This window comes from Aspergillus flavus, chromosome 2, assembly GCF_009017415.1.
Source record: "Aspergillus flavus chromosome 2, complete sequence".
NCBI classification, from domain to species: Eukaryota; Fungi; Ascomycota; class Eurotiomycetes; order Eurotiales; family Aspergillaceae; genus Aspergillus; species Aspergillus flavus.
This window is the reverse complement of record NC_092409.1, coordinates 2,195,805-2,223,570: the sequence shown is the minus strand read 5'-3', so window position 1 is coordinate 2,223,570 and position 27,766 is coordinate 2,195,805. Positions and strand designations below refer to the sequence as shown.

The 27,766-nt window shown below is 48.2% G+C and overlaps 10 protein-coding genes across 10 annotated transcripts; 7 read left to right on the top strand and 3 right to left on the bottom strand.

Annotated features, from left to right (window-relative positions):
* Positions 1–166: 166 nt before the first annotated feature.
* On the top strand, positions 167–5,137 carry F9C07_2127677 (DEAD box-containing helicase-like transcription factor/DNA repair protein). The gene is made up of 5 exons (XM_071509097.1): positions 167–270; positions 337–524; positions 585–3,783; positions 3,839–4,296; positions 4,366–5,137. The coding sequence occupies exons 1-5, from the start codon at positions 237–239 to the stop codon at positions 4,909–4,911; spliced, it is 4,425 nt and encodes a 1,474-aa protein (XP_071363702.1). The 5' UTR covers positions 167–236; the 3' UTR covers positions 4,912–5,137.
* On the top strand, positions 5,138–15,600 carry F9C07_2277267 (proteasome component). Its single transcript, XM_071510236.1, has 7 exons — positions 5,138–10,204; positions 10,279–10,478; positions 10,527–10,609; positions 10,667–13,019; positions 13,083–14,159; positions 14,221–14,403; positions 14,473–15,600. The coding sequence occupies exons 1-4, from the start codon at positions 5,285–5,287 to the stop codon at positions 11,074–11,076; spliced, it is 5,613 nt and encodes a 1,870-aa protein (XP_071363701.1). The 5' UTR covers positions 5,138–5,284; the 3' UTR covers positions 11,077–13,019; positions 13,083–14,159; positions 14,221–14,403; positions 14,473–15,600.
* Positions 12,823–13,397, top strand: F9C07_2127657 (uncharacterized protein). Its single transcript, XM_071509096.1, has 4 exons — positions 12,823–13,092; positions 13,184–13,193; positions 13,267–13,298; positions 13,360–13,397. Exons 1-4 carry the CDS (start codon positions 12,832–12,834, stop codon positions 13,384–13,386), a joined length of 330 nt encoding a protein of 109 aa, XP_071363700.1. The 5' UTR covers positions 12,823–12,831; the 3' UTR covers positions 13,387–13,397.
* Positions 13,279–15,600, top strand: F9C07_2127650 (uncharacterized protein). The gene is made up of 6 exons (XM_071509095.1): positions 13,279–13,298; positions 13,364–13,484; positions 13,555–14,159; positions 14,221–14,403; positions 14,473–14,970; positions 15,032–15,600. The coding sequence occupies exons 2-6, from the start codon at positions 13,445–13,447 to the stop codon at positions 15,455–15,457; spliced, it is 1,752 nt and encodes a 583-aa protein (XP_071363699.1). The 5' UTR covers positions 13,279–13,298; positions 13,364–13,444; the 3' UTR covers positions 15,458–15,600.
* Positions 15,601–22,077, top strand: F9C07_2277266 (uncharacterized protein). The gene is made up of 4 exons (XM_041289521.2): positions 15,601–16,011; positions 16,130–18,589; positions 18,643–19,249; positions 19,315–22,077. Exons 2-4 carry the CDS (start codon positions 16,152–16,154, stop codon positions 19,855–19,857), a joined length of 3,588 nt encoding a protein of 1,195 aa, XP_041142543.1. The 5' UTR covers positions 15,601–16,011; positions 16,130–16,151; the 3' UTR covers positions 19,858–22,077.
* F9C07_2252317 (extracellular triacylglycerol lipase) lies at positions 19,562–22,712 on the bottom strand. Its single transcript, XM_071510083.1, has 2 exons — positions 21,504–22,712; positions 19,562–21,439 (listed from the first exon to the last, which is right to left on the bottom strand). Exons 1-2 carry the CDS (start codon positions 21,789–21,791, stop codon positions 20,465–20,467), a joined length of 1,263 nt encoding a protein of 420 aa, XP_071363698.1. The 5' UTR covers positions 21,792–22,712; the 3' UTR covers positions 19,562–20,464.
* F9C07_2277265 (actin-related protein 2/3 complex subunit 1) lies at positions 22,078–23,699 on the bottom strand. The gene is made up of 4 exons (XM_071510235.1): positions 23,312–23,699; positions 22,666–23,252; positions 22,372–22,612; positions 22,078–22,298 (listed from the first exon to the last, which is right to left on the bottom strand). The coding sequence occupies exons 1-4, from the start codon at positions 23,532–23,534 to the stop codon at positions 22,255–22,257; spliced, it is 1,095 nt and encodes a 364-aa protein (XP_071363697.1). The 5' UTR covers positions 23,535–23,699; the 3' UTR covers positions 22,078–22,254.
* On the bottom strand, positions 23,700–26,430 carry F9C07_2277263 (autophagy-related protein Atg10). The gene is made up of 5 exons (XM_041289534.2): positions 25,446–26,430; positions 25,171–25,296; positions 24,889–25,107; positions 24,259–24,834; positions 23,700–24,197 (listed from the first exon to the last, which is right to left on the bottom strand). The coding sequence occupies exons 1-4, from the start codon at positions 25,677–25,679 to the stop codon at positions 24,628–24,630; spliced, it is 786 nt and encodes a 261-aa protein (XP_041142540.2). The 5' UTR covers positions 25,680–26,430; the 3' UTR covers positions 23,700–24,197; positions 24,259–24,627.
* F9C07_1212114 (spliceosomal protein snRNP-U1A/U2B) lies at positions 23,754–25,076 on the top strand. Its single transcript, XM_041289520.2, has 3 exons — positions 23,754–23,926; positions 23,984–24,197; positions 24,259–25,076. Exons 1-3 carry the CDS (start codon positions 23,850–23,852, stop codon positions 24,547–24,549), a joined length of 582 nt encoding a protein of 193 aa, XP_041142541.1. The 5' UTR covers positions 23,754–23,849; the 3' UTR covers positions 24,550–25,076.
* On the top strand, positions 26,431–27,562 carry F9C07_2127629 (uncharacterized protein). Its single transcript, XM_071509094.1, has one exon. It carries the CDS (start codon positions 26,885–26,887, stop codon positions 27,338–27,340), a length of 456 nt encoding a protein of 151 aa, XP_071363696.1. The 5' UTR covers positions 26,431–26,884; the 3' UTR covers positions 27,341–27,562.
* Positions 27,563–27,766: the final 204 nt, after the last annotated feature.

Below are 27,766 nucleotides of genomic sequence, written 5' to 3'. Positions count from 1 at the left end.
CAGTATGAACACCTTAACACCTTGAGGCTTGATCCAAGGGTCAAAGGTGGATACCCTCCTGCTTGGACTGATCCTGTGGCCAATCGGAGCTCGTTCGACCCGTAGGGATACAATACTAGGTAGTAGTATGTACAGTATCAGCACGTGATATTTCTCGATAGGATGAACTCCAGATGGGATTCCGCCACGACTACCTTGTGGTGGGAGGATCAGGTAGCGTTACGAAAGGGTGAAGTATGGCTGTGTCGGAGGATAGAGTTTATTGTCCAGGTAATATCATCTGTCGTCTTAGCCTTTTGTAGGAAATAATGTCTAATTGTTCACCAACACCTCCAGGCGCAGTGCCAGATATCTTGATAACTGCTCTTGCGCGGAGGTCCCCGGAAGACCTCGACAGTGATGCCCCCCCAAACAAGCGTCGCAAGTTGACCTCGGGTATTCAGAGCCTCAGAGAGCTTAATGGTCTTTCGGATACTAGAGTACCTCGAGGTTACATTCCCTTGGCGCGCTTTCACTTGTACTTGGTATGCCACCAAGCTAATGCGTGAAGGGCTTAGCTCGGATGATTCACTGACCTTGATTAGGATTTTGCGTCCGCAAGCCCGATCCAGGATGACCCAGGTAGATCTTTTGATAATTTCTCCCAGTTACCCGTCCATATTTTTGCTGCAGAAAATGTTTGCGTCGGCACGACTACACTTGACTGGTTCAAGCTAGAGCTAGCAACGACGGTAGACCGAGAAACTGTCTTTGAATATCAATCACATGACCCACCGTTTATAAAATTCAGCAAGGACCTGGAGTTCGCCAGTAGCCTTGTTTGTGCTGATCGCCTTCCCAGAAAGATTCCCATCGTGTGCTATCAGTCCACTTTATATACTGTTCCCGAAAGAAAGAGCTCCTTCTGTCTTGAAACAATTATTTTGTGGAAGGATTCTCTGGATATTCTCGGTAATAATCAACTGGTGGAGGGAGCACGAAAAGTATTTTCTAGATATGTCTTTCAGGAGCAAGAGGATCTTGCTTCACAGCAGGAACGACACAGTCAGAGACAGCTTTCGTGGTCCCCCCGCGACTTTTATGATCACGTATACGTTCCTCCAGACACACCTGAATCATCAGCAGAGGTTAAATGCAGTTTGATCGAATGTCAGATGTTCCCATTCCAAAGGAGGGCCGTCAGGTGGCTATTGCAAAGGGAAGGCGTGGAGCTTCAGGCTGACGGGCAAGTGGTTCCTGTCAGAGATACGTTGAAAGGGGGCCTGCCCGCTTCATTTCGGGAATTCATTGATGCAGATGGACGAGTTTGTTTTGCCAGCCAACTGTTCATGATTGTCGCCACTGACCTTGCGAACTGGTTTGACGGGGGCAACCATCTCCGAGGTGGAATCCTCGCCGAAGAAATGGGACTTGGGAAAACCGTTGAAATCATAAGTTTAATCTGTCTGAATCGCCGACACCTAGCCCCTGAAGAAACCTTCCCAGACCATCGTCATGATGGCTTGAGGCCATCAGGTGCAACCCTAATAATAACACCACCCGCAATTCTTGAACAGTGGGAACAGGAAATCAAACTGCATGCACCTGGACTCAGCGTCTTCCACTACACTGGTATCCAGCGTCACCAGTCATTGTCGGATGAAGAACTAATCGAATTGCTCGCAGACCAAGATGTCGTACTTACTACTTATAATATTCTTGCGCGTGAAGTTCACTATTCTGGCGATGTACCACAGAGGAATCTGCGGCATAAGAAGAGATTTGAACCAAGGAGAACACCGTTGGTTCGGATTTCTTGGTGGCGGGTCTGTATCGATGAAGCTCAGATGATTGAAAGTGGAGTCAGCAATGCAGCAAGGGTTGCCCGTTTGATTCCTCGTCAAAATGCTTGGGCTGTGACAGGGACGCCGCTCCGAAAAGATATATCTGACCTCCTCGGTCTTTTACTATTCCTCCGTTACGAACCATTTTGTGGTGTTATCTGGCATAGGTTATGCGGGAGCTTCAGGACTGAATTAGCGAACATTGTTAGTATGATTGCCCTCCGACATAGTAAGGTTCATGTTCGCAATGAACTCCACATACCTCCTCAGAAGAGAATCGTCATCACGGTCCCTTTTACGGCAGTTGAGGAACAACGCTACGGACAGTTGTTTGAAGAAATGTGTGGAGCATGTGGTCTCAATCTATCTGGCGCTCCCTTGAATGGTGATTGGGATCCTGATGACCTATCGATAATCGAAAGAATGCGAAGTTGGTTAACCAAACTTCGCCGAACTTGTCTCCATCCTGCTGGAAAGCCTCTTCGTGGGCTAGGTACCGGTACTGGACCGCTGCGCTCCGTGGCTGAAGTTCTTGAGGTCATGATCGATCAGAATGACGCACTTATACACGCAGAGGAGCGCTCTTTACTTCTTTCACAATTGCGCCGGGGGCAGTTGCTGGAAAATGCGAAACACCGGCAACAAGCACTCGGCCTCTGGTCAAAGTCATTAGAGCGGGCTAATGCAATTGTCAAGGAGTGTCGGGATCGGTTGCACTCAGAGCGTATGGAACGTCGGATGGATGCCGTCAACGTGGATCGAGATGTAACATCTGCTGACACAGCAAGCGAGGATGAAACAGAAGAAGCAGCTAAGAACACTCGAGGAGGAGCGCGTCAGAGGCTGCGTGCTGCTCTTGAAGTTCAACATATATGTGTTTTCTTTACCGGGAATGCCTATTTCCAAATGAAAACAGACCCCAAGCTCACTAGGCCCGATTCCGAAGAGTCTAGAGCACTCGAAAAACGCGAAGTTGAGGCGTACGAGTCTGCAAAGCTGATTCGAAAGGAGATGTTGGCTGAGATCTCGCGAAAGGTTGGCCACTTCATGAAAATAATCAGAGAAAGAGCACAAAAGAATCAGTTTGTTAATATCCCCAAAATGAAACCTCAGCTATGGAGCAAAGGGCTTGAATCCCACCGCATACTCGATAAACTTGAAAATTTCTGTGATAGTATGAACAAACATGCTGCCCAGTACGATGAATGGCGTCAGACCATGATCAAGTTTCTTTCCGAGTCACTCATTGACCAAGAGGATGAATCAGAGCTGGAGGGCGACGAATATGAAAAGTCTACAAAGCATCAAGATGAGGTGTATGTTTACATGGAGGCCTTGCGTGCAATGTTCGCTGATCGCCACGATGCTTTGACTGGACAGAAAAATGTTCTCATTGCCCATGAAGTCAAGAGCGGAATTGTCCAAGCACAGAAAGGAGAAGGACCTTCACCCGCTCTCTTTCTACAGATGATGAACACTCGTAGTAGAATCAAGCCCGACCCACAGCTGGGCTCACTTCGCGGCATCATTGGTGAGCTTCGAAGTCTTGCGACCTCTCTTGAGTGGCAGGCAAGCGGGGGGAACTCTCGCGCCCGCGCTGAACTCGAACTTGTAAGCTTAGTTCTTCAGAATGCGAGTCAGATGGCTTCTGAGCAAGCTAAAGTTGCAACAAACATGGAGAAGGAGGTGGAAATGTTTCGAGATACTATGAACAATCGACTTGAATACTATCGTCAGCTTCAACAAATCTCCGATACAGTGGCCCCGTACGACGAAGAAAGCGCTGGTAAACCCTTGAATGAGGCGCTTTTTTCTGCAAAGCTCAGGCAAGAGGAGATAATAGACGAAAAGATTTCCGCATTGAGAGCAAAACATCGTTACCTAATCCACCTCCGAGACGAATCAGGCTCAGATGACTCGTCAAAGATATGTGTCATTTGCCAATCCGGCTTTGAAGTTGGTGAGCACGGTACTATGATTGTAGACATGTTATAAGACTAGCTAACAACATCAAGGTGTCCTAACAGTGTGTGGCCACAAGTATTGCAAAGATTGCTTGCGCATGTGGTGGCATCAACATCGAACTTGCCCGACATGCAAAAAGCGTCTGAAAGCTAATGACTTCTATCAAATCACTTACAAGCCGCAGGAGTTTCTTGTGCAAGAGGAGAAGCCGCCAGCCAAAGTTGAGCCTGAACGTCGACCAAAGAACTCGATATATACTGATATAAGCTCCGGCACTCTGAGAGAGATTAAAACCGTCGATTTAGACGGTTCATTCGGCACGAAGATTGACACGCTAGCACGTCATATACTATGGCTGCGCCACCATGACCCTGGTGGGAAGTCTGTGATATTCTCGCAATATAAGGACTTTTTAGAGGTTCTAGCCATTGCGTTCCACAGGTTTAAGATTGGCTTTAGCAGTGTTGACAGCAAAGACGGTATATCAAAGTTCAAGAGTGACCCATCGGTAAGCTTCATGACCCCGGTCTTCCCAAGTAGCTCGGGGAATTGTCGTACTCAACTGTATCCCTGCTAGATTGAATGCTTTTTCTTGCACGCGAGGGCCCATTCATCAGGGCTCAACCTAGTGAACGCGACCCACGTTTTCCTTTGCGAGCCGCTTATCAATACTGCAATCGAGCTCCAGGCTATCGCTCGTGTACACCGTATTGGTCAGCACCGACCAACCACCGTTTGGATGTATCTAGTTTCTGACACCGTCGAAGAATCAATTTACGAACTCTCCGTGTCACGTCGTCTAGCTCATATAGTGCAGAAGGAAAAAGCGGAGCCATTATGTGCAGATGTCGAAAACGGAAGAGCTGTAACAGATAATATTACTGAGGCGGCTATAGACTCGGCAAACTCCTTAGAAATCCGAGATGCAGCTCTGTCGAATTTAATGGCTGGAGGAGCATTTGGCGGGGAACTCGTTAAAAAGGACGACTTATGGAGGTGCCTTTTTGGCAATCCAACAAAGAAGGAGGCCAATAATTTCCAGGCAGGTGCCAGCGGAGAGGTAGCAAGGTTCCTAAGAGGTGAGGCAGCAGAGCACCGGAGAAGAGCTGGAGCAGGTTTTTGATTAGCGTTAGGGGGCGATGTACAATGTCATATATATATGCACGTATACCAGCCCATAAGTCTCAAAGTAAACGCTCCTAGTTGAATTTGACTCTTGTAGGGCCTTAGGGTCATGCTGTCTCATTGACCGGTTAGCTAGGTAATTACAATACATGATGACTAATACAATACAAACATTTCCTAATTGGGGAAGAAGCTTATTGCCGGCCTCAGGACTGTAACTGACGTGAGCGTCTCTGCCTGGGTGAGGCGTGTGGGGTACTACTTAGTAGTACGGAGTACATCAGACTATCTCAAGTCCACCTATCTCCTAACTCTACTGCCGGGACGACCTTGTGTCTGTCGTTCTCATTAAAAAAAATTTCATTTTTGCTATGGCTGCACAAGCCGCGTCAGCAAGTTCTGAGGCTCGCGAGCTGAATTTAATATCCAACGTCGAATTCAGGATCGCGTTAGCAGATACAGATGAGAAACTCGATGCTTTACTTAATAAGTATCTGGCTCCTTTACTGCTAAAGTTAGGCTCTGAGAGCCTTGCAGTCCGCAACAAAGTAATTGCAGTGTGTCAGCATATCAACAACAGAGTGCAAGCTCCGTCCATTAAGCTTCCAGTTGCAGCTTTGCTGAAGCAATTTAAGGAGCAGAAATCCAAGCTCATTAGACACTTCGACTTAATCTATATCCAACAAGGCATTGATCGCTTAGGCGCCAGTGCGAGGATCGAGATTCTGCTTCCATTGCTCCAAGGGATTTCCGAAATTGGAACATCGACCGACGAACAGGCGGCTGTTGTGTTTAACCTTGTCCTGCGGCTCTTACCTCTCTTAAAGCTTCCGCCGAAGGACAGCACCGAAGACATACAACTGAAATCTCGGCTAGGTCTATCCGACAAGGACACTGAATTCTTGTCGTCATGGTTTGAAAAATTATTGATTCTCTTCCCTGCGGATAAGAACGCCTCCACCTGTCCGGGATTGTCCCCAGCAGATTACGCATTCCTCAACAAGGGCGCTTCCCTGTCCGAAACATGGAACCCATCTTCACATGGGGGTTTGAATCTTACCGAGACGAAGGCTACGGCTCTAAGGTTTCTCTGTAGCAGAGCCTTCACAGACTCGGAGCGCTTTTTCCCTGCTCTGGTGGCGTCTGCCGACCCAAATTCCCGCCTAGCTGATCTTGGCGAGGAAATATTGAAGCGCTTCATACCAGCTCTTGAAAATATAGATGTTGTACGTCGACTGTTTACCTTGTACTTTGGTTCTGTGGAACCTGAAGGCGCAAGCCCAGCGCGCACTGCGCTACAAATTAAGATTCTAGTTTACTTGGGAAAATCACTCAGGGCTGCAACGGAGACAGCTAATGTCCTTCGGTTGATTGAAGAGGGCCTTCTTTCGGACGTTGCAAGATCTTCACAAGGATTGCAGGCCTCGAAGTTGCGAACCCAGATCTTCACTTTTACCACGTGGGTAGTTCGCATCGGATCTCCCACAGACCTCAAGCAAATCGCGCCAAAGGTTATAGCGGGCCTTAGAGACTTTATCAATTCCCAAGGGTGGCCGAGTCCAGGGTCCAGTGGACAGAGGCTGCCTGCAACGGACCTAAGCTTACGAGGTCTTGCTTACGAGAGCATCGGCATATTGGTGCCGAAGGTGGATTTTCAATCACAAGATGAGCAAACTGCTATCTCGGGCTTCGAACTCATTAGGTGGCTTTTCATATCACTAAGCTCTGACGATTCCAGCGCTCAAATCTTTGTGAGTATCGAACAAGCATTAGGAAGCATTCTTAACTCCTCGGTGGATAGCTGGGATAAAGAGTTCCAAGAAAGTTTGCGACCTTTCTTGCTTCGTCAGATGAATAGCCTCCCTGGGGAAGAGGACCCTGTAACTGGGTTCAAGGTCGTTCGCCGAACTCAGTATGCTGCTGTACGTTTCGCCAATAGGTTCTTGCCGTATAGTGATGTTGTGGCTCGTTGGATTGACCTCATGGCTGTCGCATGCGGATCTGAAAGACATCAGGAAGTCGTAGAAGAAGGCAAGAAAGGGCTGCACCCGTATTGGTATCGTCTTCTAAATCCCACTAAAGACAAGGTATGGTTTACATCGGTGACATCTGACTCACGCTCGTCATGGTTCAAATTTCCGAATTTTCCAGAGACAGCGCGCTTTCTCCTGGGTTCGACTGCGTCCACTGTGGTACCAGGTCTTTCTGCAGCAGAAATATTATCAGGTCCCTATAAGGAGGCGTTCAATTATACAATTACTTTTCTTCGCAACATTCTGCTTTGGGAATCATTCTCGGGTTCGAATATAAGCATGGAAATAGAGCAAGACTGGGATATCAAATTGGACGTGCTTCTTACATCCGATGAACAAGCCCGGTGCGCTGTGAAACGCTACATCGAAACTTCCGACAAAGAAGCCGTGCTGCTATTCTTGACAAGTGCTCTCTCTGGCCTTGGTGGCGGGGCTCAAAAAGGTCTGTGGCAGTGTGGAGAAAACTTCATCGGCATTTGCTCTCTAGCTTCGAACGACATCGTTGAGCCCATGGTATCAATGGTTATCACGTTGAAAAATTCCCTTTACAGTAATGATCAAGAACTTCAGAACCTCGCAGCACGCGCACTTGGAATTCTCGCTTCTCACCCTGCATTTTCAGAAAACAAATTGAGAGAACTCCTTTCAGAACTATCAGTCCCTATCGAAAGTTGGAAATCTGCCATTGGCGAAGTTGTGCTTAAAATTCGAGGTGCAGTCCTTGCGCTCGCGTATATCTTAAGCCGACTGGCATTCCGCAACGTCATATACAAAGCACCGGAAACGACTGTCAAACTATTCATTGCCACGATTTTTGATATCATTAGGGATGCACGCGATTCTTTGCTTCGACGGTCTGCACAGGTGGCCATCGGCCAGCTCAGTCTCTCCGGAGTTTTGTCTACTACAGTCCTTTCAAACGACGAGTGGGATACTATCGTTGATAAGTTGAAGCCGGACGCGAAGGCTGAGAGTGAAACAGCGATCACAGCAATAGGCCTCCTATCCTTGTCATTTTCAAAGGTCGACCACAGAGACCCGCAGTTTACTAAATTCTTGAACTGCTTACACAACCTGCATGAAATCCGTAGCCCAGAGACACATTTTACTATCGGCGAGGCTTTGAGTAGTGCTGCAGCGGGATGGACCTCTAAATCTATGGCCACGGAATTTGACGTCGACGAAAAACTCCCCACCTGGCAACTCTCTGATGCGGTATTGGCCGAAATGTGCGACAAGATCATTTCTGATTGCGGTGCATCAAAGCCTTCTCTGAGGAAAGCGTCTTCGATATGGTTACTATGTCTGGTGAAGAATTGTGGTCACCTACAACAAATGCAGGACCGCCTGCGTAAATGTCAGAGGACATTCACGCGTCTGCTCGCGGATAGAGATGAAGTGGTGCAAGAGACTGGGGCCCAAGGTCTAAGCCTTGTGTACGATATCGGCGACCAGACGTTAAAGGATGACTTAGTACGCGACTTAGTTGACTCTTTCACGGCCTCTGGCTCCAATCTTGCGGGGGGCAAAGTCAGCGAAGACACCGAACTATTTGAGCCAGGTGCTCTACCAACTGGAGGCGGGTCATCAGTCAATACTTACAAAGATATTATGAACCTAGCTTCTGAGGCTGGCGACCCCACACTTGTGTATCGATTCATGTCCTTGGCGTCAAATAATGCCCTTTGGACCAATCGTGCAGCATTTAGCAAGCTAGGTATTAGCACTATATTCTCCGATTCCAGCGCCAATGGCTACCTGGCCAAGAATCCCAAAATCTACCCAAAATTGTTTCGCTACCGGTTTGATCCGAACCCAAATGTGCAGCGGTCCATGAACACAATATGGCAGGCGTTGGTCAAGGATCCTGCTGCAATCATCAGCGATCATTTTGATGAAATTATGGACGATCTGCTGAGAAGCATGCTGGCCGGTCGAGAGTGGCGCGTTCGACAGGCAAGTTGTGCTGCTATTGCGGATTTGATTCAAGGGCGTCAGCCAGAGAAATACTTTAAGTATATGGAGGAAATCTTTCTAAAGGCCTTCAAGCTTATAGATGATATCAAGGAGTCAGTTCGAGCGGCTGCTCTGAAGCTTTGCCAGACAATAACCAACGCGGTGATCCGTACTCTGGAAACAAGTGATACCGAGACAAGACGAGCAGGCACTATGCTAGCAGGCACTATCCCGTTTTTATTGAGCGATAAAGGTATGGAATCTGATGTTCAAGAGGTTCAAGGATTTGCTCTCGGAGCTTTAATCCAGATAATAAAGAAAAGCCCTGGTCAACCGTTGCGCCCATTTGTTCCCCGCGTGATGGAACAATTCTTGAACTCTCTAAGTTCCCTAGAGCCACAAGCAGTCAACTATGTCCATCTTAATGCAGACAAGTATGGGTTAACAGGCCAAGAAATCGACAAAATGAGGCTGTCCAGCATACGCACATCTCCAATGATGGAAGTTATTGAGCGGTATCTGATAGATATGCTCGACGAAACTAGCATGAGGGAATTCGCTGGGAATCTGGAAAGCGTGCTTCGCTCTGCAGTTGGGCTTCCAACGAAAGTGGGCTGCAGTCGTGTACTAGTTCTCCTGAGCATGAGAACAGTCCTGTTCCGCCCATATGCGGATCGTTTCATCCAGCTTCTTATAAAATACGTCGTTGACCGCAATGACACGGTCAGTGCGTCTTATTGTACATCAATAGGCTACCTCATGCGACTAGCTTCAGATGACCGAGTGTTGAAAACAATTGAACATGCGAAGTCTCTGTATCTAACGGCAGAAGACGCAAACCAGCGAATCATCGCAGCCGAGATTTTACACTCTACGTCTAAGTTGTCCAATGACCGGTTCATGGCATTTGCTGCAACTGCTTTGCCTTTCATATTTGTTTCCAAGTACGATACTGATGAACACGTTCAAGAAGCATTTGAGAAGACATGGCAGGATAATGTGGGCGGTAACCGTGCGGTATCGCTATATATAAAAGAGATCACCAGCCTTGTTTCAGACAATCTCGATTCTCCTCGCTGGATCGTCAAACATACTGCAGCATTGGGATTTGCGAATAGCATCATGGCACTAGACTCCGAACTGGATCTTGCCACTAGCGAGTACCTATGGCCTATTCTGGAGAAAGCATTGGCTGGTAAAACATGGGATGGTAAAGAAGTTGTCGTGAAAGCATTTACGAAATTTACCAGCCAAGCAAAGACGCTATGGCTAGAGAAGCCTCGAATTGGTGATACAATGAAGGTAAATTCTTTCTGTGTTTTCCGTCCCTTTTTTCTTCAAAAGTATTTGGCCTGAAGTGCTCACCAACCTCTCAGGCCATCGCCATCAGGGAAGCTAAACGGATTAACCCAACATATCGCCCACATGCTATCACTGCTTTTGGTGGGATTGCTCAAGCGCGCCAAGATCTCAATTTGATGCCAGATGCCGTTGATATTGTTTCTCGGGTGCTCAGTGAATTTGACGAGGGAGAGGACTCAATGGACATCGACTCAGGCAGCGGTCAAAAGAACAAGTACAACCGTGACATCCCTTTATCCTATCAATGACTAACCACCAATAGACAAACCCGAGAGGATACTTTGGTAGCTTGTGTCAAATGTCTCTTGCAATGTATCAATCTAACATGCGCCGCATCAGCTGAAGGTAAGTCAATTCTCCCTCGTTTTGCCGTTATATAGGCTTTGCTGACTACATACACAGCTACCAATAATTCTATGTCAGACATAAAGCGACTTCTGCACGAAACATTGGATAGTGGAGGCAGAAATGTGCAGATCACGCTGTACGAGCAACTCCGCATGTTCTTCAGTAGAGTAACAACAGGGGCTTTAGAATCACACGACGAGGAACCTAAGCTGCGCAAAGTACAAAAGTCTTTGGCGGCCCTGGCAGGTGAGATGTTGTCTCGCCAGATAGATGTGACTGCAGAAGCAATCCGAAGAGAACGTGCGCAGGCCGCAATGTCATACATTATGCTCTGCAGACAACTTGATATTGGGCTTGACATCGATGGGGAACTCTGCGAGTTACTGAAATCCTGGAGGAAGGGCGAAAGATCCGGGCCGGTGCAGCAAGCACTAGACCAAGCCCTAGCGAGACTCATGCAATGAGGCACGAGTTGTCCACGTCGCAACGAGCATGGGTAGCAGCTAGGGTCTACCGGAAGCATCCGAAAGGGCTACGACATTATTCAACTAGTAAGCGTCAGCCTATCAGAGGAACTTAAAGTGACCGATAGCCTTCGTTCGATGAGGATGAGATGCCCTAAAAAAAAAAGTCCCATATACAAAATCCAAATCCTTCATGATACAAACATGCACCCATGAGTGAATGGTTCGGCTGAGCCTGCCAGCCAATCATACATGGGAATGAGTTATTAGATCCTGTTGGTTTAGAAGTGGGTTTTCTTTTTTTATTTAGGCCCACTAGTAGTAGTAGTAGAAGGCTATGCAAATTAAAAACCATATCCGCTTGGGGAAGAAGATCCAGACCGGCCCAGGCGCGTGTCTCTGAGGGCCTGGGGATCCCGCAATTCACAGGGTTTATTTCTGAGTGGCCGGTGCTATCCATGTCTTTGTGCCTGTAGCATTAGCGTAGTCCGTTAGTACCTGCGGGTCAGCATGAAGTAGGATTATTCCCTTGTACTAGCTAGGGCTAGACCCCACCACTACAGAGTTGACCCTACTACGTAGTAGGAAGAAAATTTTAGGAAATCATCCAACACGCTCAGAAGGAATAGATTACAGGGAAGAAAAAGGAAGAGCATTAGGGGAGTATATTGGGGAATAGACTCAAGGAACGAGAAGCATCAACTAGAGTAGTTGCATAGTGCAATAATAAAGAAATTTAATCTTCCCAAGTCGTGGTGGCTGCACTGGGAGGAAACTGACTGACTGGATCTCGGGCACCTGATAAAGTTCCGAACTGTCATGTCATTAACGAACTAAAACCTACCCAACTGCCGGGCCATTACCAGATGCTAATTTAGTCTTAGTAGGCTGGACGAAATGCTGACTCTGGGAATCGCCTTTCTTTACTGCATTGGGTCAGATGACCGGCTGACTTTTGGTCCCTTGAAGCATCGTCTTGATCACAAGTGATGTTGACCTCTTGGGTTTATAAAAAAAAAAAAAGAAAAGAAAAAGAAAAAGAAAAAAAGAAACCCACACTCACACACACACACAGAGAGAGAGAGAGAATAAAAAAATAAGCAAAATAGAGTGAGGGGAAAGAAGAAGTCGAAAAAAGACACCAGGTCATCATCCGACCCGCAAGATTCTTCATCCATCCCACATGGTTGGCATCTGCTGTTCGGAATGCACCGTTCGTCCTGCTCGCTCTCTCGCGCTAATGTAGATGCTGACTAGGATGCCAAAACTAATCTCTTTTATCCAATCTTTCTTTTTCTAGAGGGGCAAACAAACATTGGGCTGTCCAAATGGGAGTTGCTAACGACCTTCCGATTTGCCTCTCAATTGAGACCGTAAGGTACATGAAGACCGCCACCAGTACAAGGCTGGCTGATGAAGGGGGCTTTCTGGGCCTTGTCTGATTCTCGATGCCTAAGCTTGTCTTGCAGTCGAAATGCGTGCTATGACTGTTGTTTTCTTTTTCGCCTCTTCATGCCACCTCTGATCAAAGGTAAAAAAAAAAATGTAGCCATCATACATATTCTGGTCTCGGTCTACCTGGCATTGTATTCTAGCTTCATCTTCATATCCTTCTACTGTTACCATATCTCGATTTCTTCATGCTCTCCTTGGCCTGGGCTTTGCATAGATAGAACGCGGGCTTCCCAGACGTATCCACCTGTTTCTCTATGAGTCGGGAGTTGACTCTCACTGATAGAAGATCAGATCGCCACGATGACCGTCATAAGTTTAGTCCGGCCGAACAAACGGGGCAAGACATCGAGAAAATGCTCTCTGTGGCTACCCATAATCGCTCCAAAGGGTGCAACCTCGAGCTCCGGTGTCAACCCCGCTGTGCCCGTGAAGACTTCAATTCCGCGCTCTCATGGACGGTTTCCACCGAGATCTCGGACAGGTTGCTGGTACGCTCGTTGCGCTAGGACTCTGATGGTTTGGTGGAAATTTTTAGCTCATTTTACTTCTAGGACGTGTAGAGTACGCCGATACCCCCATCGCCATAGTTCCTTTTATATACAAACTAGCCCCTTGGCCTAGTATGCTAACTTGCCTAATGTGAATGTAACAGAGTCGCAAAGGTGAGATGATCCTTGAATACTACTTCAACAAGAAGAGACCTATGAATGTTGTAGTGACTTAACGGACGTACAGTCAAATGTGACGAGAAGCATCCTCGGTGTAATGTACTTGAAAACAAAAAGCTCTTCTCTTGGATGACGGAATCACAGGCTGATTTGCCCTGAGCAAGCAATGTACCAGGCTAGGCCATGATTGTGATTACCGGCCACGCTTGTCCTTTAGAGACGATACTCGTCGAGTAATCGAACGGATGTCAGACGTGGAAACAGTAGGCAATCTTGTTTGGGACCGTGAGACCATCTTCCATTTCCTTCTTGCCTAATGCTACGTACAATACGCTAATTCTGATAATATAAACAGCTCATACGAGTAGAAGTGTTAGGCCTCCATCTGCAGACTACGGACTACCCGATCTGCTGCCTTCCTTCGCGACACTCACCTCTGACGAGGAACGGGAAAGGAAGGCTCAGTCGTCCATTCCCGGCACTTATACTGTTATAGTAATGCCGGAGAGCTTCTCTTATCTTCCTGGACATGCCGATGAAAGATCTGGGGGGCAATCCAGGAGCTCAACATCAAGCCCCTTAGTAGATAGTGGGCAAAGTAGCCAACGGAATGACAATCCAGAGGTGAACGATCCAAATGTTGTCATACTCAAGACATTTCCTGATGCTAGGAGATACCTGTGTTCAGACTACAGAGGTTCCACTCGAACGCTGGAGTCTGACCCTCAAGACTCCTCACATTCATCTACAGTCTCAGTATATTCAGCTGATTTGAGCGCTCTAGATGATTACAACGCACAGGAACAAACCACGCTGACGGATTATGAGGCTATGCTACTCTCACATTTTCGCAATGTGATATGGCCCAAACTAGTCCCCCAAGGGATCTGGCCCGACGGTTCACACGGTCCTAGACTGGGAGTCGAAGTTTTGGAACAAGAAGCCAGTATCTGCCCACCAGTATGCCGCGCTTCTCCAGTTATCCTATTATGTGTACAATGGCTAACCACCGTTTATAAAGCTTTTTCATGCGATAATGGCAATATCTAAGCTCGGTCTAGACCGTCAAGGAAGCTGTATAAATATGAGCGCCCTGAATTTTCACCGGCAGGATTTCCCACTTCCACAGAATATACTCCACCACAGCGACAATCTTCTATCGGACGGTTTATTTCTTACGCAATTTCTACTGCTCATACACGAGGTAGGTTTCTTGCAACCTCGGTATCGGAGATCTCGGACGCAAAAGAAGGCTGATGTCTAATTTCTGAAGGTCATGGTTGCCAAGCCAGATGGGTCGAGTCTCTGGTCTCATTATATATCCCAAATGCTCGAGATTACTCTCCTGAGGCAGTCGGCTCTTGGAGTGGAGCGATTTCCATTCGTCATCTGGTGGATCTGCAACATTGACTTGTATGCCCTTCTCAGTGGCGCAGGTACAGGAGACTATGTCAAGATGGTTTTAGGAAGCGACCTGCTCCCCTGGCCCGGGTCTTCTCTTTCTTCTATCGACTCTTGTGGGACCGATGTCATCGGATCGCATGAGCCTGACAACCCAACATTACTGTTGCAGCTGTACAGAGACATGTTCGGGCTAGCTGTCCAATTAGGGTTAGCTATTGCGGGCAGGAAGAAGCTGGGCGCATCTGATCCATACGCCCCAATCAATCTACATGAAGACTTGAAGCAACTTTGGGACTCTTCGGAGGTTCGCTTCTGGGCCGAGAAGCAAACGAGGCTGCCAAAACAACTACAAAGCATTCTCGAGCAGGTTGGTCCATTTTTTTCGTTGTACTACATCGCGGTTTTCCAAGCTAAGGCTAGTTCATCAGATGAATCTACTCTTCCATACTTCACTTCTCTGTTACTACACCACCAGCCCGTGCCCTGGGCAGAGCATCGGTTTGGGCGAAATCCCCGAGCAGAGGGTGCATCACCACACGACCATGATCTTACAACACGCAGAGGCGACGATCATGAACATTCAAGGCAGTCTACCGCACTTCATCATCTTCCCTTTATTCCTGGCGGGGATTGCGGCGGAGACGATCGACCTCAAAGTCAAGGCATGGGAGCTGCTCTCAAACATCGAAGAAAATGAGATCGGATATAATGCGTCTACAACGTGCTATATGCTCCAATTGGTGTATGAGTGCCAGATGCAGCGATCCAGTGGTAATAGTGGTAGACCATTCCCATGGATTGACTGGGTTGAACTCTTGGCTGAACGTGGCTTTCGTTTAGTCAGTTACGGATGAGAAGGGAGGAAGGTTGGAATTTTCGATGGCATTATGTTCACTGGGTTTTATTTGTTCATCGTCATGACATATATACATATAATTAATCTTTGATGTCTTCGTGAAGGTCGAGACCACGGAATGATCGTAATATATAAATACCAACCTGAGGCAAGCATTGAATGCGGTGACCCATGGATCTCAGAAGCGGGCCGATCCTGCAATTGGAACATACTCCGTAAGTCTATTTATTATAATTAGAAAAGGTCTGCTAGAACATAAAGTCTGTTCGGGCAACAAGGGAATTATGCGATATCATTTGTTCTCAAAAACCCCCCCAGAAAGTGGTGCTCCATCTGACTGAGCCAATGATGATCGCGAAAGCGTCTACACCAGAAACCCCTCGGCGGCTAAACTATGACCTTTGCAAGGTGATCGCCGAAGCATTTGGAACGAAGCTGCCTATTTTCCACAAGAATATACCTCATTTCGTGGATTCACATTTGTCGCCCTTTTCCTGTCCTCGTCGGCTGAGGGCCTGAGGTGAAAGTGACTATAACTACTACCACCACCAGGTAGGTTTTGTCCCCTCCCCCGCATCTCTACAGCGCGTCTTTTTCCTTCTCCTAAAGATCCCCCTCATTACCTCAAATCACATTGACCATGTTTGACAACAGAATTGACGTAACATAGCTTATTCGTACCAGGATACATAATGAATCCCAGCAAGGCCCGTCAAGGGAATCACTCCGACGAGGAGTTATTCATCCATACTCCGGGACGATCGCCGGTCGAGCCCCCCATTGTTGGACCGTTGCGGATTAACAAGAGAGACACACCATCACCTGTACCACAGGGTGCTCCCCTTCCATACCCTGATGACCGACAAAACCCCCAGAAAATGCGCAGCGCAAGTACCAGCCGTCCAACTCCGACGGCTGATGGCGGACGCACAGGCGGCTCCCCCACGAATCCAGATAACATGCCTTCCATACCTGCTAACACCGGCCCATCCAGGTCGGACTATCCGGCGGCTTTACGGCCGCGAGATGGTCGCGAACCTAAACCTGCTACTTTGGCAGAACGACGAGGCAATGTCCCGAAGCCCCTGCCTGAGTCACCTGCGGGTGATACTCCGGACAAAGAGGGCCTGTTTGTAACGAGATATCAGCGAACTCCTGCTCCGCCGGCGCTTGCCAACGGTACCCAACTTGATGGGACTGTTCACCCGAACTACCGTCAGCAGTACTACCCTCCTCCTCAGGCCGCAACCTCGTCAGGTCCGTCAGCGAGGCCGCCGACAGCACAAAGCCTACAGACTCCTAGCAGTGCAATCAATCGCATTAGTTCAACTGCATCGACGTCGACAACTCGCGCCCAGCGGGGCTCCCCTCCACCTCCAGAAACCCCAATTGTTGAGCCGGGCCAACCGCCAGCTTCGGATATCGAGGCACGCTATGCGGCTTCTGGTATCGCAGGTACTTCAGCTCTAGCAGGCTTGCAAGCCCAAAGCTCTGCAGCACACAGAAGAGCCGAGCAGTATGTGGGTCAGCAAGCAACGAGCCAACCGCCCGTCCAGAGGCCATGGACGCCGACGGAGCAGCCAGGGAGCCAACCTCATGGGCCTCCCACAGTATATCAAGGCGCGGAAGTTGTATCTACGGAGAACCTCCCTGGGAATCCCTTCCCACCCCAATCAGCAGCAAGTTCAGCGCAGGCAGGGCAAGCTTTGCATCATCCAAGGATCCCATCAAATGCTCTGGAACAGGATCTAGAAAGGATGCGCATAAGCTCTTCCCCTCCGCCGGCATATTCAAGTGTATCTGGCCCGGCTACGTCGCAAGGTTACCCAAATGAAAAGCAGCGCGCTCAGACAACTCCAGGGCAGCAGGCTGCATCAGCGGTGCATCCCGCGACGGTGGCGCCCATCAATGCAGCCACAAATTCTGCGGCACTAGAAGTTTCGGCTCAGGATCACCCGGCGTTTGCGAATGACCCAAGGCAAGAACAGCCATTAGAACAATCCCTACAGAATGGCACGCAGACCGGCGTCCTGGATGGGCAGCAGCAGATAGTTCAAGAGTCTCAAGCTGCAATGTTACCTACCTCTACAGGAATCCCACCTGCCTCCCCCCCTCCACTTCCCGAAGGATGGATTGCTCATATGGACCCCAACTCAGGCCAGTACTACTACATTCACCTCCCTACTCAGTCGACTCAGTGGGAATTCCCAAAGGGGCCCACACCGTTAAACCTCAACGAGACTCCTCTATCACCGGTAGGGAGCATATATAGCAGCCATCCCCTCGCTTCACCGGGTTTATCGGCCTTTGGTAAACCGTTGGCCTCCCCTGGGATTCCTCTTACTCCAGGCTATGAGAGTCTACAGTCGCCAGTTGTTGCAGGGTTTACTGGTCCCCCACCGAGTAGTGGGGTGGACTTATACAAAGTTGCGCCAACGAATGGTGTTTACTTTGGACCATACCTTCGCTATGTCAATATGAATCTAGAGCGCGGTATTTGGTTAGGTTCCATTCTACTTGTTACCGACGCTGCGCAGCCTCCAACGATCCATATCCATCAGAGCGTCGACCTGTCACCGAACCCGCGTCAATTGAAGGCATCCGCTATCGCCGTTCATCAAAGGTGGACGTTCTACAAGTACGACGTTGACTTGCAAATGAACGAATCCGGTCCCGCCAAATGGACCTACGCAATCACGTCACATCTGGGCTGCACGCGCTACGAGTTCTTGGTCGCTGGTCGACATGAAACGAATTGGCGTTTCGTCACAACTTCGGGGAATGACTTTTCACTCAATGTAAATGCTAATGAGCGATCTCGTCTTGGAGGCGTGAGTTTTATGTGGAAGGACATCATGCAGAAGCACAATGAAATCGGGGGGTTCCATGCTCAACTGTGTTTAGGCGGACAGATCTATGCGGATAGAATGTGGAAAGAGATTCCTTCGCTTAAGCAGTGGCTTGTAATTCGCGGCAAGGAGGCTCGAAGGACCATGCCTTGGACTGCTGCACATGAGGAAGACGTCTCTCATGCATACTTTCATTACTATACTAGCCACTTCGATCAGCCTTACCTACGGGAGTCGTTCGCCCAGATTCCTTATGTTTGCCAAGTTGATGATCATGACATGTGAGTGACCGTCTATCCTGAATAATACTGTAGACTCGGCTGACGCCCGGTAGATTTGACGGTTATGGATCGTACCCTGAACATATGCAGTTTTCGAATATGTTCAAAAACATTGGACGCGTTGGGACTGAGATGTATCTGCTTTTCCAGCACCATACGACGCTTGAATTGCTTCGCAATGCCAGTACCGACGTGGACTTATTCACTATTACTGGCACCGGCTGGCATTTTGTTAAGTTCCTTGGACCGGCCGTGGTTGTCGTTGGCCTTGATTGCCGGTCGGAGCGCAACCCACACCAAGTTGTCGCTGGACCTACATATCAAGGTATTTTCCCCAAAGTCGCAATGCTGCCTCCTTCCGTACAGCACTGTTTGTGGATGATCTCCGTGCCTGTCATTTACCCACGCTTGGAGACTGCAGAACATATTGCAAACACTGTTGCTTCGGGTAAAAGAGCTGTTACGGGTGCATACAATGTCCTTGGCAAAGTTACGAGCTCTGTGGCGGGTGTGGTTGGCGCAAAAGAAGTGGTAGGTTCTGGGTTTGATTCCGTAAAGCGTGCTGTAGGCAAGTCTGGCCTTATGGGAGGCATATTAAGCCCGTTCGGAGAGTTCGACTTGATGGACGAGCTCCGAGATCAGTGGACTCATGAATCCAAGGTGCGTCTGAAGATGTTTCCTGATCCCCGCTCTTTTTCAGCTCTAATAGTTCTATGTACATGTAGGATCTGGAGCGAACGTACCTCATTCGCACTCTACAGGGTATTGCACATCAAAAGTTTCTTCGTATGACGTTCCTTTCCGGATCTGTCAATGTGTGCGGCGCAGGCTTGGTCCACGATCCAGCCCATCCCTCTGACTACAAGACCATGTATCAAATCATTTCGTCCGCTGTCGTGAACAATCCCCCGCCTTCATATGTTATCAAGCTTCTTCACAGCAGTAACAAACCGCTCTACGTTCCAGCAAATGGGCAGCGCTCCTCTCCTTCGCAGCCTACTGATACGAAGGAGGACATGATGGAGATATTCCAAACAGACGTCACGGGGCAGGCTCGCGAACACCGTAAGCTGATGGGTCGCCGGAATTACGCTGCCATTGTAGCCTATGATCCTGAAACGGTCAATGCGATGTATGGCCAAGCACCCGTGGTCCATGGAGGCAGGCTGAATCTTGCCGTGGATTTTATGGTCCAGGGTGACGGATCCTATGGAACGGTTGTCAAATATGGGCCGGTCATTATCCCAAGCTTAGGACATGGGAAATGAAAACAAGGACCTTCTCCTTTCAGTCTCACTTTGCCCTATTCTTCCTTCGGGTCTGCATCCCTTTATGCTTACTGGACATGATTATGACATATCTTACTAGTCACCATCGTTTACCCTTGAAACTCTCAGATGTATATCTCACGTATCCACATAATGGTTCAAGTTCGAATTCTGCGTTTTTAATGGCTCGCCCTATGAATACCCAGTCTTTACAACGTCACACTGTCTGCATTTTCTTATCTCATCAATTCGCTCGCTGTCCCGATCAAAACACATTGAACCTGGTCCTATGATAATAACTAAGGCATGCAGTGCAGGCTACTGCAGGAATCATATTCTCTACATACTATACAGCACCTTTGCGTCTCTGTCCAATGCTTAGGGTCATCAACTCGTTCTCCCAGCCAATGGACAAGCAATCAAGCATACAGATAATCTAGTCGGCAAAGAGAATCTCTGACTTAGTCGTAAAACCATATACTCTATATCGTGAACAATAAAATAATATCTATAAGAAATAAGACAAAGGCTAGGAAGGCTCTTCGTCTCTATCACCCCGTCATTGCGTATTGCCCATTAATCATAGTATCTAATATGTTTAGAACACCTAGGATTGATAATTCTTTTCCTTGCCCGTTGGATCCCCGCCAGGAACGCAGAGACCTATCCGCCAGAAGTAGTCTCGGTGAGCAAAGAATAGCTCCCAGAGTCGGTATCTAGAAGGAATAAGATTCCACGGCAGGCGAAGCGATATCTGTTGCCTTTCAGCGCCGCTTGGAAAGCCCATTGCCGATGGAGATGTGTCACTCTCAGCCAAAACCACCTGATCTGTGAGGTCCGCCACGCTATAAAGCCACTCGTGCTTCGCCGCATTCAACTTGATCTCGTGAAACATGGCTCTCATGTTATTTTGTTCGCCAGTGATGCAGCGTGCGTCTTTGTCACCATCGCAAATTATCACGTCGGACTCGGAGGGCGGGAGAACAGCCTTTGAAATGAAAATTTCTCCTGCATGCATCTCATATCCCCATTCTTCTAGTGGCAGGAGAGGCACAGGGTCATTTACATGAGTTACCCTCCGGAATTTCCATTGCTGAGCATCATCTGATGGTGACACCGTACCGAGCTTGAACGCTTCGTTAAGAAACGTGACAAACTCCTTGTTTCCGATCTTAGGCTCTCCAAATGTCGTCACCTGCGGCTCCCAGCCTCGCATTTGCATCTCAAGCCCAGCCAGCGCTGCAACTGCCCCACCAAGCGAGTGACCGACGAGCACCACTTTATAGTCACGATACTGTTTCCTTGCTGCCGAAACATGTTTGAGGATGATCGGGCGAGTGTTCAGCCACGAGGCCAGGAATCCCGCGTGAACTGTGCAATTACGACATCTTAACAACTCCTGGTCGTCCCGACCATTAGGGTCATATGGTACGTACGCCTGCGGGTAGGCTGAAAGGTCGATTATAGTGTCTGTGATTGAATAGGTGCCACGGAAAGCAATAATTATGCGCTTCGCATGTGGGAAATGGGACAGCGCGATATAGCCACACGAGTCCGAGAGGAGGGGGCCGGTGCTCCACGTCTAGCCAGTATTAAGGATTAGTTGCGCCGTGGTGTCAAAAGGCAGTCGAGGTCATAGAACTCACGGTGATCAATTCAAAGCCCGGAAATTCATTACACCGACTCAAGCAACGGAACGGTTTCTGTACTCCTGTACTGCCGACACAGTACGAGACGTCAACAATGCGCGAGAGCTCTTCTAAAGAGGCAAAAGTTTCGCGCGAGACGGTGCTGTCTTTTCTGTCGCTCTGGTCGTAAGTAGAAGCTCCGCTTGTTCCAAAGGAAATGAGACTAGCAGTTGAGCACGTTCCGTATAGTAGGATAGATAAGACAACAAGGATAACTGTAACAACTTCATCAAATGCCATTATCATTATAAAGTGTAGCTCTGTCTTTGGACTTCATAGTCGTTGCCATTGTTTGTTGGGAAAGCGCAGTAAAGGCACACCAATTCTGGAGAAATGCGGCTCGTGACCTCTGATCGATCATCGGAGTGACGTCGAGAATCCGGGGAAATCTACGCCAATCAGAGACTAGCCGGAACCTGTATTGAAGTTCCACCGTATTGCGCAGGTACTATAGACCAGTGGCGCACTGTGTCATCTGTTACATAAGGTATGTGCAACTGTCAACATCCCTGTAATTTTGATAGCATTTCCATCTCATATACCCGCTAGATAGTACCGTAATCACGATTACAGGTTACAAGCTGGATCGGAAGGCGCTTCTCTACTTTGTATTGCTTAGCTACCCATGTTCATGTATGTACATCGAGAGTACCTCGTCCTTGAAACTGGTCATATGTCGAATGATAAGCGAGTACCAGACTCATTTTGTTTAACCTATTGTCCAAACAACCACACGACCATCAACGCCACTCGCTGTTGTTGGAAAAATTAGTTTCAAGACTAACTGGCTTATGAAACAACGTATGCAGACGGTCCCAAAACTTACTACTGAATTTGCTGACATTTCCGTTGGCCTCCTCATATACGCGAACTGTATTAATAGTGTTCTGATGGACGGTCTTCAGTTGAGTATCAGCCTGGGTTTGTCCCTTGAGATCCATTTGACGGAACAAATTCAGAGCAGACTCCTCGCGAACAGCACCGACACCAGAACCGGACTTGTTTTCGATAGTTCCTGTAAGCTGCCATCCGTTCTCATCTCCATGGAAGCGGTACGGCTCGCAATCCTACTCGAGTAAGTATAACAGAGCTTTTACTAGTGTATATCGAGCAAACTCACATGGCCAGCAGCAATGATCTCGTTCTCTCCGTTCCATATCAAGCTGTTGAACGGTAAGAAGCGGGTGGTTATGTTCAACATAGCCCGAGGAGGTTGGTCCGGCGCACTTGGGTACACAACAGTGACGCTACTATCATGTCCAGTGAATGCAAGCGCGTTTCCACTTGGAGAAAAGGATACTCCTTTAATCCATCCTGCCGAGTCATTCAGAAACTCTCCGCATATAGTGTTAAATGGAAGACGTTCTCCCCAGGCGCTCGGCTCGGGGCGGGTATCAACACCCTTGATGTAACTGGAAAGGACTCTCGCGTGGGAATCGGTCGAGCCTGCAGCCAGAAGAACAGAGTTCGGATGCCAAGCGAGTGTAGTGATGGTACTCCGTATAGGCTTCTTCAGGTGTTTCGAGATCCACCAGTCGTTCTCTTCCTCAAAGTAGCAAACTGCGATCACACGGGCCCCTGAGCCAACAGCAAACTTTTGTTCGGATGGAGACCACCTCACAAAGGTTGCAGCTCTGTTGATCCGAAGCAGGACCAAAGTCGGTTTCCAGCCAGCGGGGGTTCGCTCCCAAACATATGCATTGCGATCTATATTTCGTGATGGGTCAGGAGGTGGATTTAGAAAGTAAGGGAATGGAGGCAAATACCCTGCGAACAGGTAACAATCCGACCACTGTTAGGAGCAATATCAACACCTGTTACAATCTTCTCATGGCCTTTGAGTTCATCGGTCAATGAGAACTTGTTACCCGCTTTCTGGTAGAGCTCCACATTGCTGTCCCGAGCAACTGCAAGTGTTGACTTGTCAGGGGAAAACGAGTGATCAGCAATGGGGTTATGGAAGAGGTGATGAACTTCCGGAGCAGCCATTGTAGTCCAGACGACAGGAGGAGCTCTCTACTGTCGGTCAATTTTAAATTCCGATTGCTTCTGAAGTTGTTGACGCAGTTTGGTTATCGTGTCCGAGGGGCGTCGTAACCATCGATGACGCGCGCGGGTGATTATATAACCTATCACATGATATTCTCTCAGGCTGGTCCAATAGCACGCTAGATACTCCGTACCAGCACAAGTATCACCGCCCTTATTTTTCAATCTTAGCTCCTAAGAATACCCCCCTCTGCCTGGTCTTGCCCACTACCTCGTCTCGTATTAAGAAATTGCAAAGTTTCTAAGTGACAAGCAATGGCATCGAAAGTAGCCCCTACGCGCATTAATCCTTCAAGCAAACCCGCTTCAGCCGCTGGTCTTCCAAATCAAACGTCAGTGAAAACCCCTTCGTCCCAGATTCAACACCAGAGCTTCTGACAATCTTCCAGCCTCTATTGTGCCAATCTTCCGGATAAGCTTCCCAAATATGACCTACGCCTCTCTCTCTATATGCTTTTCTCCACCTACGGTACGGTTCTAGATGTCGTGGCTATGAAAACAAAAAGGATGCGCGGCCAAGCCCATATTGTATTCAAAGACGTCCAAGCAAGTACTCAAGCAATGCGCGCTCTTCAGGGGTTTGAATTCTTTGGGAAACAGTTGGTATGTTTCACTCCATATTGTGCCGTTGATGACATGTCATGCTCACTCATTTGGGATCTAGAAAATTGTCTATGCTAAAGGTACATCGGATGTGATTGCTAAGCTCCGTGGGGCCTACAATGTTTCGACTGTTGCTGCACCAGCTGGAGGTGCCTCAACAGATCTTCAGAAGTCCATCTTCAGCGGGCCTCCTGGTTCAACCACATTACCCTCAAGACCCACTGGGGAAACGAATGGGGAGGCTACATCTCAGGGAGTCAAACGGCCCCGTGAGGAGGAAAGTGACGAAGGAGAAGCCCCAATGGACGAGGAAAGTGATGTGCCCATGGAAGATTCGTCGGACGAAGATTAAGCTTTCCCGACCACAAACTGGCCGGGAAAGAGTGGGGAGGAACAGAGAACCCGCCAGACTGTGCCTGCTTCGAATAATTTAACTTAGACCTTGGGGTTCTTGCACGCCCTCCGTTGCAAAAAGTTCATGCGGCAGAGGGAGATTCAGGCGATTGCCAACCATACCGAGCCATATAATAAGATACGCCTCAGGTGTAACCCGCTGCTGGCCTGCTATTTGCTTCATAGCGTCTGCGGTATTGCATGGGTGAACGAAGAACGCCGGAGTTCCGGATTGTGGATGGTACTACGAATCATAAGCGACAATAGACGGAAGGTTCCAAGAGTCATTCGCACATACTCCGAAACTGATGCCACCCATGACACCAACATTTGAAAGTTCCCTTCTGTACTGGTCTGGTACCAGATATTGGTAGACTTCGTCTATCCCTAACGGCCCGGGATGACTGTCCCGCCGTAACGTGAAGTACAAAACAGGGACTTGGTATGTTGGGGAGAGAATAATGTCATGTTCTATGTGTAAACAGTTGCTAGAGTTGGATGCGCGAATGAGGGCCTCCTGTTGAGATACTGGTCAGATGATAGCAAGCATGTACAATGGCACAAATGATTTTCCACGGACAGGATCATCTTCGCAAATTTCCACTTGCGGTTCTTCAGTATCTACGGATCCGGAGAGGGCGTTGTCGTAGTATGGAATACTAGTATTATGAATGCTCTGCGATATTTTCAGAACTGGACCGGTTGCCTAAAAGAACTAGTTAGATAGATAGGAGTAGACGCGGAAGCAAGAGAAAGAAGAGGCCCCGCATTCGATCTTGAAACAGCCATCAATGACCAGGTCAATTGTCATTGGACGGACGTTGGAAATAACCCCAAGGAAAAGGCAGCTGCTACCTGTTGTACAAAACGGATCGATGACCATCCCACCCCATCTAAGTTGCCCAACACATCAATACGATCCAGGAAGGCGCGACAGGCGCATTCGAATTCCTCTGGTGTGAGAAAAGGGAAGGCCGACAAAACCCTCTGGCTCGAGAGTGAAGATGATGCCATGCGACTGGTAAAGACGCGGTGTAATTCTACCTCCAGTGACCAACGGGGAACAACTGCGGCAGACACTTCTTGCATTGACGTGATCTCTGCTGACTCCTCTAGATGCACACCGATCCGGTTTGCGTTGTCTCGACCCAACGCCGTTCTTGGGCTAAGAACAATCTTTTACGATTGTTTGCGGCAGCAGTACGTGCCCACCGATCCAGCTAAGAGTTCACAGTACGGATCGGCGAACCCGAACACTGAACCCAGATTTGGTCAAGAGAAAGAGAAAAGAAAAAGAAAAAGAAAGGCTTTAACTATGTAGAGAGCGGTAAGGATCGCCAGCCTAATGAATAGATCATAGATTCTGATGATGGAGGGTGGGGGTTTTGTGGCTGAGTTCATGGAAATCCCTTTCCAAATTCAAATTCCTCTGGAATGTATCAGATATGTATCTATCATGACTGTACAATACGTAAGCCAGCCCAGCCGGTGTAGAGTAGAATTGTGTACATCTACTCCGTATGTACTGTACTGGTCGAGTTCCTCCTCGGTCCTCACTCTTTCCTCTTTTTCTTTTAGCCTTTTGTGTTTGTTTACATATAACAGATCTCAAAGAGGGATTGAAGTCCACGGTAACTAGTACACTGAACTTAGATAATTATTATTTTTCCGACGATCATGATTTCTTCTTACTTTTTGTATGCAATGACCATCATCGTGGCTGAACCTTTTTTCTCCCCTCCCCCCCCCCTTTTTGGATGGCTTGCTGTTTGCAGCACAGCCAAGATTCATAGCCACCCAATCATTTCGGCATTGCTGTCAAGCTCTGCCCTGGCGTGGCCATACTATCAGTAGTAGCCATCATTCTTCTCACAACTACTCCGTACTAGCTGAGGTACTAAGTAAATCAGTCCCCACTATTTACAAAGTACTAGCCTACTAGGTGGTACACTAAATTAACTAAGCAGAACTCCCATGATCTCAAGCGGTTCATCATTCGATCAATGATTTTCTGCTTTGCCTCTTAGGTGCACCTGGCTGCATCTCGGCTTCTGTAACATTCGGCCTGGCCGTGTTCGTTCATGCTGTCGTGTTCTCCCCCCATTACTACTTACGGGATATACCCACCATACTCCAGTACAATGGCCCTTGTCAACCTGGCTCGCATCTCAACCTTCATCGCCCTCCGACCGCGATGATCCGTCATCTCGTTCCCAATTCCGTTCCCCACGGGAGCTGTAGCGCCAGTGGGTAACGCATTCGTCATTGTTAGGTGTTTTTTGCATGCTCCAACCATGGCAAATCCTGTCTCTCTCCACTTCGTTATGTATCTTATTTTTCCCTTACTTGTCTCCGATTTGGCCCTGTTCGTATTCCGCTTCTTTGTTGGCTTCTCGTCTTTCTTCTTCAGGTACCTTTCATCATCTTGTTTCAAGGATAAACTGTGTTTTCTTTTTTCTTGTTCTTTTTTTTTTTCTCAATGGCGCTGCTGTTTCATTCCGTCAACCGACCTTGTGTATAGCCACTTCGTCCCTCAACATCATCGCGTCTTTATCTGGCCATTTCTCTTTGCGTGCCTTCCTTGGTCGTTAGATATAATCACGAGTCTTTCATTCAATCAACCCCCCACACTCCTACGACACTTTCGACAACCTTGCACCTTCTCATCTCCGCGTTGGGTCACTTCTCCAGGCTACCAAGCTTTTGAACAAAGAATCTGGAAACCTTTACATCGTTGGCGGACTATCTGAAACTTTTCGAATTTGTCCGTCTGTAACAGACCGTCAACAACCGAGATCTGTAAGCAGTGGCAGGTGCAGACAATAGTGAGCCGTCGACGTCAAACTACAACATTGAGAGGAGATAGCCACCGTCATTGGGAAATCTCAAACAAAGAAAAAGAAAAAGAAAAAAAAAGCTCTCCTGGATGCTCTTCACAAACTATTAACATCCGCATGTCGTGCTTCTGTCTTTTCTAAGATATATTCATATATGATTTGATTTGACAGTATCAGGAGTCTCAGCCTCTACTGAGTTTTGTTATTGCCCGCAAGTCATGGGAAGTTTCCTCTCTATACAAAGTGGAAACAAACAGCGCCGATCAAACCGGTTGTCAAAGCCACCATCGACTTTCACCTCCCGTTCAGCAAGCTGCCGTGCACCTCGTCAAAGTGCTG